General features: G+C 37.1%; 1 protein-coding gene across 1 annotated transcript in view; it reads left to right on the top strand.

The window, feature by feature from the left end:
• gbe1a (glucan (1,4-alpha-), branching enzyme 1a) overlaps window positions 1-11411 on the top strand; it is a gene marked incomplete at both ends in the record, with an annotated part of 163175 nt that overhangs the window by 51794 nt on the left and 99970 nt on the right. Inside the window, one exon of the mRNA XM_081353888.1 lies at window positions 1719-1928. Within this exon, the coding sequence (XP_081210014.1) occupies window positions 1719-1928 (210 nt within the window). The remainder of the gene's footprint in view (window positions 1-1718; window positions 1929-11411) is intronic.

The raw sequence follows: 11411 nt of genomic DNA on the forward strand, positions 1-11411 counted from the left end.
ACGCGAGACTAGGGCACGGGAAACCCCCTTAACTGTTAAAAGGACAAGATATAGCAACGGACATTGAAACAGATTTTTTCATTACGAATATTCGACTGACCTGAAGGAAAATGCTATACTGTAAATTCAGGTACACTCGATCTCTCACAATGAGAACATTTGTTTATGTTGCTAAGAGTGGTTGCTAGGGGTGTTGTGTAGTGATACATTGGGTGAAGCGGTCATAGCCGTGTTTTATCGTGAATAAAACACAGCCATTGACCGCCATCAGAATTAAGGACTGTAACTAACCGTTTTATATATGAATACTTACCTTATTATAGTCATACATTGTCAATGCATATATTGCAGTATATAGAAAAATATAAACATTAGTTTTCCATATATTGAAATGTATTATGTAATATATCGCATTATATTGTGCAGTATATTCCCATATATGTTTGTTCAGTAAGGGTACTACCAGGGCTGATTGCCACTGAGCCGAATGGGAACGCTAATGATAGCTCTCTCCTGGTGTTACTGGCCTCTACCACCTTAATTCTTGGAAATGGAAATTGAATAATTCTGGTTTCCTAACAGGAACGTGTGGAGGGGTAATTGCTGGCACAAGCGAGAGAGCAGTATGTATTTCATTAGTATAAAGTACCTCGCACCTGCATACAGATCTACATTTTGAGGTAATCATTACTCATAGACCATCACCCACTTTCTCAAAACCTTAAATACAAAACCAAATCTTCAAACTACATTCAGAGAACATCTGAATCTTCTGGCAAATTCAAACAATTGCGTCAAAACCATTTTATCTGTGCTCAAAATCAAATAATGCTTTCAGATCATACACACAGCCAGACAAAGTATAAGCACTACAGATCATTCATTAGATTCTACATCAAAAAATGGAGAACACAGCATCTAAAGCATGCAGTTACAGGCAACAAGTATGTTGTAAACACAGTAGACACATTTTGCAATTACATAAAAAAGTATAGTAATCTTAACTTACAGTAAAAATGATAAATTTGATACTGTATGCGCTGCAAGTATTACATATTGTATGGTATTGAATGTCTGTATATTCAGCACTTGCATACTGTAAAAATACAGTAGCCCAAATGCAAAAGCCCAGTCAAAGAAAACTCTAAATAAAAGGCATGTTACAGTACACTCAACAAAGTTGTGCAACTACAAAATCAAGGTCATGGAGAGATTCATTCTGCCTCAGCATCACGTCCTCATGCTGGGTCCGGCCTGAGGACTTTGTCCACATCACAGGCTTTCGTGGCAACGCTGCAATTGCGACAACTGTCCCGCGAATGCCCATTGGGCAGTCCTTATTGCTGAAATGCATCTCCTCTCCAGTTATATTAATTCTAAGATATGCCATCCAAGTTGAATGTCATAGCATGCGGATAGTATCATTTTATAGTTAGCTGCTAATTATGTATTCAGTTGACCTTTTTATTTCAAGCAACGTATTCGACAGTCACGACAGTCCTGTGGAGTAAACTAGAGTAACTACTTTGGCAAACTAAGTGTTTTGCTCAAGGACATGATTTCTGGTTCGACCCTTATGAGCTTTTAACCTTTTACTTACCATTTAAGATATTTATCAACTTACAACTTATTAGCTTACACCACCTCATAACATCAACCTACCAAACATCTAACCAATTCGCTCTACAAACCACGCATTCTCTTGTCTTTTCCCACAGCCGCTTTGGTATTCCTGATGATCTGAAGCATCTGGTTGATACCGCACACTCCATGGGCATCACGGTTCTGCTGGACGTGGTCCACAGTCACGCCTCCAGCAACACAGAAGATGGGCTGAACTACTTCGACGGGACCGACTCCTGCTTCTTTCACGGAGGCTCCAGAGGGAACCACTCACTCTGGGGCAGTCGACTCTTCAATTACTCGAGGTGAACCAATGCTAAGAAATATGCATGCTTAATATATTCTGCTCACATTCCTGACTCTTCTCCTGTTCATTAAGTTCTCATTTGTGAATATCAAACAGTCCCTGAGTTTTCCAGAAGCATTCACATGTAATGGAACACAAATGGATCTTAATGGCATCTTAAGACGTATAAGAGGAACTCTGGTGTTTCCTTGTACCATCACAGCCGTTCACCTATGAATCCCGTTGATTATTAAGCAGGTGTGGCACGCCTCACATGCGGTACTACACGGTTTGCAGATAAGCTCTTTTTGGTAATTCAACAATCCGTGTCTCCTTACTCACAATAAGAACCTTAAGAAATCTCTCCCCGTCCCTCGTCTTTCTTCTCCCCTCTCCTCATCTCAGAGATGACAAGCTTTCTTTACACCACCTCTCAGCGCTGATCCATTAGAGGTCTCAGTGCTGCCCTCCGTTGCCATCTTCTGTAATGGGATTTCACATCATTGTTGTTTGAATCTGAAGAGTCATGCCTCACCCACCAAAATGATAGTCCTGTCTGGCGGTTACATCTGCGAATGAACATTGATTTTTGGTCATATCTTGGTTTTTGATTCTGGCCGCATGCCTTTTGTTCCCTCTGCTTCTCTGTTTGTCGCCGCTGGCAGTATTTTAATGTTTTTACATTGCTTGGTATGGGATGGAATATCAGTTCTACCAAAATCAAATAGGTACTGGTCATTGTTCAAGTTGAGCACATTGCTCTTTATCATGATTAAAAGAATGTTTAATGGTATTTGAGAGACAGAATCTTTTAGGGTATTTTAAAGGGATAGTTCACTTTGAAATTAATTTTTGATATGTTTTAGCTTACCTCAAGGGCATCCAAGATGTAGGTGTCTTTAGTAGTTTCAATTTTGATATTTTTAGGTCAAACCGTTCTTGTCTGTCAGTCATATAATGCAGGTCAATGGTCACTGTCTCAAAACACAAGCACAGAGTCCAAATTAAAACAATTCCCCATCGTCCAAATGAAACAATTCCCCATCATAAGTACACATTGATGGCCTAAGACACGAAACGAGCGGTTTGTGTGAGAAAACGAACAATATTTATATCGTTGTTATCTCTTGAAAACAGCACACGTCCAAATGATCTGACGGCGAGGGCGGGTATAGATATATACATAGATGTCGCCTTGGCTACGGTTTCGTTCCAATGAACTGCAGTAGCGAAGGCGACATCTAGTGTATACATCTATACCCGCCCACGGGCGGGTATAGATATATACACTAGATGTCGCTTGGCTACGGTTTCGTTCCAATGAACTGCAGTAGCCAAGGCGACATCTATGTATATATCTATACCCGCCCGCGCCGTCAGATCATTTGGACGTGTGCTGTTTTCAAGAGATAACAATGATATAAATACTGTTCGTTTTCTCACACAAACCGCTCGTTTCGTGTCTTAGGCCATCAATGTGTACTTATGATGGGGAATTGTTTCATTTGGACGATGGGGAATTGTTTTAATTTGGACTCTGTGCTTGTGTTTTGAGACCGTGACCATCGACCTGCATTATGACTGACAGACAAGAACGGTTTGACCTAAAAATATCAAAATTGAAACTACTGCGGAAACAAAGACACCTACATCTTGGATGCCCTTGAGGTAAGCTAAAACATATCAAAAATTAATTTCAAAGTGAACTATCCCTTTAAGGCAAAGTTACTTTGCTACTGTAGCTTGTAAAGGTACAAACTATTCATAATTCAAATGAATACAATCAAGCTACTGTGTTTAAATTACAATTTATGTTGTACTCATATTTTACCAGATCAATGGTACAAATCAATTAACTATAAATCTTATATATATAAGATTATATATATAAGGAACAACTTAAATTATGTAAGGAATAATCCATGCATTAAACAAGGTTTGCGAACATTAAACATCGTTTTCACTACACTTGGAGGCAAAGAACCGCCCGGTTTTTAATATTTTTAATTTTAGCTTTAGTTAACTTAACAACAACAACAATGACCTTAAGCTACTGACTTAAAATGTAGTCAAGTTCTACATTTTAATTGAAAAATATTTTAGTTGAATAATTAGTTTTGTGTTTAGTCTTTGACTGCTTTGTTATAATGGTTTCCCAAATGTTTTTATGTGTGTAATCTTACTTTTTTATTATTATTTTTTTTTACTTCCAGTAACATCATTTTTCCTGTGTAATTTCTTGGTAGTACTCTCAGCCATCACATATTAAGCCTGGGATTTATTCTTGTGCAAAAGGAGAGAAAATATCATGAAACCTAGGAAACTGCACGCCACAAAGCATAAAGAAAACGCACATAATAAAAGAACAAGAGCGTTAAAACTTCTCATCTCTCATTCTCACAGTACTGTTGAATTTATCTTGAAATAACACAGATGGTTTTCAAATAATCTAATGGCATTATACTCTGAAACTTAATAAGTGTATATATAACAACAATGTGCAGACAATTTATTCAGACAAACTAATCAATGGTTTCTTGGAAGAAACTCAAAAACAACAGCCTGTCTATTCTAATCTTGCTTTCAATTAACGTGCATCACAGCTAATTTAGAATTTCTTCATTTATCCATCTTTGATTTTTGAGTTTAATTATTCTGTTGAAAAGGCATGGTGGTTTTGAATGTTTGAATTCAATTTGATGATATTTTTCTTATTTTCGTAGCTCACCTCGCAACTTGACCCGAGTGTGCATGTTTGGTTAGATATAATCAGGACCATTTAGTGATGGAATAAAAGGACAATAGATGGTACAGTTTCAAAGCTTGGTATTATGAATAATTTATTTATTTATTCTGTTTTATTTGTTAATCTGTTATTTTGTGGACTGTTGTTTGAAGGCTTTGATGTTGTTGTTTTTTCTTTCTTTCGATGTTTGTTCAGACCCAATTATTTTTGATACTGATGAGGGATTGGTAGAGTGGCAGTAATATATTGATTCTTCTTTAAAGTCTTTCATCTGTGGCCTGCTGCAATTGTTGGCGTCTCTGTGGTGTAAATGAGCCTGTCTCATCCACCCCTTACCTCTGTCAATTCTCTCTAACAATCTCCTCTCTCTATTTCCTTTGCATCTCTTCATCATGCATAAATTCCGAGTGCTTGAGACTGAAGTGTCTAATGCTTCGGGTAAAAGTTGTTTTGTTTTGAAGTGCTGAGCATTGTTCTCCCCGGGTGTTTGCGTCTTTTGAAGGTGATTGTAAATGATAACTGTGTCGACTCCATCTCCTTCGACTATCCTTGTGGATTTGACACGGCCCATCGAAAATAGCCCGAAGGATGACCCTCTCACCCTTATTTCCATGAAAATCCAATCAGAAGATGCATGCCTCACTTCTGTGGGTCCGTAAACGGCCGTGACGTCCCCTGATCTGATACACTCTGTGTCCGAAACCAAACGCAAAATGTTTTTGTATGAAGGTTTCCATTAAGAAAGTTTCCACACAGGCATCCAAAGCATACCATGTCTAAAGATCTAGAACAAATGCCAGTTTTAGACTTGATAAACAAGGATTTAACTTCATATTTCTCAGCAGAAATCCATAATATATATATTTTTAAATCATAAAATATTAATAATAACAATCATCAGCATTTTAGTAAGTATAATTTAGTATAATTTCATTTTAGCTTTAATTTGTTTTAATTTCAGTTTTAGTCATTTTAGTACTTCATCTTAGTTTCCTAGGCAACATTTTTGTTTTAGTTGAAGTTAGTTTTTTTATTTTATTTATTTTATGTCAGCTGTATTTCAATTAAAGAAAGCTAATAGTTTAACAATAACAACACTTATTGTTATTCATATTTTAATTAATTAATAGTATTATTTTACATTATTTTAAAATATTTGTAATATTATTAGCAATATTATGATATTGTAATTGTTATAATATATTATAATTAATACAAATATTATGATTATTTAATTTAATAATATGAATAATTTCTTAATCCAGTTCAATCTAACTGTACCATTAGATTAGATTTTCTGCTAATGACATCACATTTGGTGCAGAAGTGGATGTGAACCATTTACTGGAAAAAAGTAATACTTCTTTTTAACTGGCTTCATGTGTGAAATTGTATTTGGTTAAACTGAGTAGTAATTATGTTTTTTTTTTTTTTTTTTTTTTTGCAGGACATGATTTTTGCAAACATTTTTTAATATCTGGCAATGTGCTGCAAACCCAAATTTATACTAAATTCCTTACAAATGTTTACTGAACAATCAAGTACAATGTTTTCCCTTCTACTCTTGAAACAGCACCATTGTATCCCTATAAAAGACATGAAAAGACGTTAAAAACAAAGCCTGAAGGCTGAAAGAGTAAACCTTCTGCAACAGATGCTGTAATACACACGTGTTTATTTCATCTCAGACGACAGCTTTGTTAGCACTGGCTGGCCGTCAGCGTGTATTAGCAGCTGTCCTGCAGTAGACTTCACTCTGTAATTAACACTGTGTCTGGAGTTGTTTGCAGTCTAATTACATGTTTGATGAGTTCTGTTTTTATCCATTGACGCTCTTCGTGATGGCCGTAAAGATGGTATCTGTGTCTTTTGCAGTCAGTCAAAACAGCCTCGAGTCAGATTGGCGGAACAGTGACTGAAGGAATGGTTTTTATCAAAGTGAATTAGTCGTACCCTTTGAGTTTTGCTCGAAAATGTTTCTCATCCCATGGAAATTAAAAAGGGATAAACCTTTTCAATCCTTTCATGCGTAGGCAGCAGGCATCATTAGGTAGGTGCAAGCGATGCCTTTCTGAATTTGAAACAAAAGTACAGAGAACTACAAAAATCAAACATCTTAAGACAAAGCTAACGGAGCCAAACGAAACACGATGTATGGCAGCGCAGCTAATATCTAAATGCCATAGACAGCTCGCACATAGCCATTTTGCGTCGCTTGTGTGTGTGTGTGTGTGTGTGTGCGCGCAAACGCTCAAATTGAAATAGACTTCATTAGGTTTGATATACAAAAGGATTGGCTGTTGCATTTCTTTTTTTAATTTAATTTTTAAGATCAGAAAGAATGCCGCAGGGCACACTGGTGAAAAGTCTTGTATTGATGAAATTTTAATTGCCTTAATCTAATGGAGCACCCATGCACATCTTGGAATAGGCACTTGAACAACTAACTTTTTAAGGAAATTAAAAAGGTCATTTCCTTTTAAAATAAGGTATAGATAATCTCATAAATAAATGCAGTCAACACTAAATGCTAAAAATTACACTTTAGAGCTCATTGTTTCAAACTAGACACTGACATGTGAGGGCATCGAATTTCAATTTCAACCGAATTAAGGTTATTCCTAAAACACTGTATGTCAGGATTATGGTTTAATTGTTTCTTTGTTCTTGTTTTCTCTCTCTCTCTCTTTGTCTCCTTGGTTACTCATTATGTGCTCTTTTGTTGATATAGTTACTCATTATTGCCAGCTGTCTCTCATTAAGTTTATTTTGTTTGCCCTGTGTATTTAAGCCCAGTGTTTCAATTACTCATTGTCGGTTCTCGGACACCAAGTGTGGTTTTCATTAATGTCTGCATAGACATTGCCACAGTTCTTCTGGATTTAGTCTGTCTCAGTTTTTTTCTGTTTCTTCATGTAATCTCAGATGGACTTGATGGTGAGATCAGATCTCCTTGTGCAGCATACCGACTGTTGTCAGACTCCTTGTGCTTACCAAAATCTCACTGGATTATTACAATTAATTACAAAAGGAATGTTTGGAAATGTAAACTGATATTTCCTACTAACAGCAAAAGATATAAATTACTGGCTTGAAACCTTTTTTAATGAAAATACTAACGTGCCTAAGACTTAATGTACAATTTATTGTTGTACCACAGTATTGTATATTTGCTCTTGTGATCTCCTGCGTGTTTTGTTTAGATGAATAAAGATTTATATTCTCAGAATTCTCCCTGCTTCATCGTCGTGCACGCTAGAAGCCACACGTTACACAGTATAAATAAAATATTTGTAAGGTTATTTTATCACTTCACTGTTGAATACTTCATTCTAATGGCCTGACAGATGTTCTAAGGTGTTTTTTGTTTTCCAACCGTGGCCACAGTACCTCGAGGTGTGCATTCATTTTCAATAATTCAGTGGTCCGTGGCCAATTATTCCTAACATATTTTCCCACATATTCTTTTACATATTTTTCCTCCTGTCTTATTACAGGCCTAAAACACAAATGTAAATTCACAACTGTAGCATGGGGACAACAACAAGCTAGTTTTAGAAATGTCTACTTTGTGACTTGAAATTAAACTATGTCCATGCATCTTTAACTACTGTGTATACAACAATCAGGGCTGTTTTATTTATTTATTTGTGACCCTGGATCACAAAACCAGTGTCACAAGTCGCACGGGTATATTTTTGGCAATAGCCAACCAATACATTGTATGAGTCAAAATTATCGATTTTTCATTTATGCCAAAAAATCATTAGGATGTTAAAGGAGAAATCCGGTCAATTTTAACATTGAGCCCATTTTTTTGTAAATTTGGAGTGCTGTCAGTACAGAGAACAACGAGAAAAATCGGTGTTGCCAACACCGTGTTATCCTCTTTTTAAAATTTGCACCCTGTTGACTTCAATGGGGCAAGTTTTAAACCTGCTTTTAGCCTCTTAACATCCTTGATGTGTCATTACAAGTGCACAGCTAATGTGAGTGATTCCTTCAGAGTGATCACGGGTGAATCTGACTGCAGTAGATGTGAAAGATATTAATAAAAATGATGTTATTTCAGCCAGCGCAAATACCTGTATTTACATCCTGTTTTCGGTCGAAGTCCATAGTAATCGATTGTCGAGTTCACACGCATAGGTTTAGTTACCTATGATCACGCGCGTGAACTCGACAATCGATTACTATGGACTTCGACTGAAAACAGGATGTAAATACAGGTATGTCCGCTGGCTGAAATAACATCATTTTTATTATATATCTTTCACATCTACTGCAGTCAGATTCACCCGTGATCACTCTGAAGGAATCACTCACATTAGCTGTGGACTTGTAATGACACATCAAGGATGTTAAGAGGCTAAAAGCAGGTTTAAAACTTGCCCCATTGAAGTCAACAGGGTGCAAATTTTAAAAAGAGGATAACATGGTGTAGGCAACACCGATTTTTGTCGTTGTTCTCTGTACTGACAGCACTCCAAATTTACAAAAAAATGAGCTCAATGTTAAAATTGACCGGAGTTCTCCTTTAAGTAAATATCATCTTCCATGAAGATTTTTTGTAAATTTCCTACTGGAAATATATAAAACATTTATTTTTGTGAGTGAATGCAGCACAATCGCGAACATAAATGAACAAAGGCGATTTTCTTTCATTTTTTTGCACCCTCAGATTTCAGATTTTCAAATAGTTGTATCTCGGCCAAATATTGTCATATATCATAACAGACCACACATCAATGGAAAGCTTATTTATTCAGCTTTCAAATTATGTATAAATCTCAATTTCAAAAAAATTACTGGGTTTGTGGTCCAGGGTCTCATTTATTTATTATTATTCAATCTATTCTATATGACTATATAAACCAGGGGTGGCCAATCCTGTTCCTGGAGATCTACCTTTCAGAGTTCAGCTCCACCCCTGTTCAAACACAACTAAAGCAGCTAATTAAGATCTTCAGGGGCACTTGATATTTTCAGACAGGGTTGGATCAGGGTTGGATCTTAACTCTGCCGGTAGGTAGATCTCCAGGAACAGGATTGGGCACCCCTGATATAAACTATTCAACTGGCTCCCAATGAAAAACATCGCCTGGCTAGTCTGCCCTACAAAGGCAAAAGACCTTAAGTCGCTAGAGTGTGGAACTGAGTAAATGGCTTTAAAGATTTTTAGCTGTCCCGCCAAATTAATTATAGGTAGGACACTGGAAATCTGGCAAATAGATGTTTTAGTAATGAAAATTATATACATAAAAAAATCTTGAGCTCAAACTTGACTTTTGACCACTATTTTAAAGTTACTGTACTCTGCCTTTGTATTGTCAGCAAAAAGTGAGAAGTCATGCCAAGGCAAAAGGCAGTAACTTCCACATTATCAATATTTGGTTGCTGATCACCATTAACAAAATCATTATAGTAACACCTGTATAAAATCTAGTGATCATGGCATTTATTTTGTATGATTTACAATTATTTATAGCCATCTACTTATTGCTATCCTGTGCTTTGGTTGCATTCTGATGGCATTATTAATACATTTGACATGACAAAATACCTCCATAGATATATTAGTCCAGCGTTGGCTCGACCGCGTTTAGGGCGGGGCTGAAGGTGTCGGCGAAGTTTTGGCACTCTGCCAGCTAGATGCATGAGTGTTTCAACCAGGTCCAGTACCCGAACTGAGTGAGGCGGGGCTTTAATTCTTGGTTGTATTCATCTGATACGGCAATGTGTAACGTTTTTCTGTCAACTCTGCATAATCCTTCGCGTTTGATATCGCACGTTTGTCGATGGAGCGCGGGTTCAGATCATACTAAATGTTCTGACCGCATTTGTGCAGAACAAAGCTCCGAGGACATCAGAAGTTAGAGGGACTGATAACCGTACAATCTGGTAGGTCGCATTATTTGATAGAACACCGGCACAGTAACTTCATATTGACGCGCTGCAAAACAAAGGCAGAGCACCGTAACTCAATTTGAGCGTTCCAAAACAAAGCCAAAGAGCGGTAACTGATGTTACGGTGTTCTGCCTTGGTTTCTCATGGGCTTTTGGAAGTTACTGTTAAGACAACTCATTATTTTCTCGAAAAAACAACGGAATTGATTCAAGATACTTATTCACATGATAAAGGACGTCTTGAATGTGCCAAAAATATAAATAACTCATTTTCGACCAAAAACGAAGTTACGGTCTTTTGCCTTTGCACGGCAGTAGTGGCCAGTGGACCCCTGGTTTAAGATGTAATGAAGTGCACAATCTGGACTAAAAGCCCAGGTATACTTCATTGTCTGTGTTCTGCTCCGTCTCACATAGATTTCAAAGTATAGTCAACCACGGATGAGCGTGGATGGATGAGTTTGACGCATGCGTAGTACATTCGTTTTCTATACTCTCTACAAGACGTCAGAGGGCAGCACTAAGTAGTGTCATTTACAGGTAATTTGTTTGGAAGGATAGATTTCATGCAAAGTTTAGAAGAAGCAAAACAAAAACGATGGAGAATGATATGCTTATTTGTTTACAGTTCTTGGAACAGCATCTTCCCGCATTCTTCTTCGACGACTGCGCAATACATCACAACTGCGTATTACCACCTATTGGACTCTTCTGTCTCAACATTCACCTTGTGCATGTGGGGTTGTACGCGCACCTTCTGCATGGACACAAAAATTGGGTCCTCAGACTGTTGCGGAACGCAGACGGCCGAAGTATTCCATCATTCCATAAGTTTGATGAACTTTATTA

This window comes from Scardinius erythrophthalmus (genome assembly GCF_964197995.2).
Source record: "Scardinius erythrophthalmus genome assembly, chromosome: 23".
NCBI lineage: Eukaryota > Metazoa > Chordata > Actinopteri > Cypriniformes > Leuciscidae > Scardinius > Scardinius erythrophthalmus.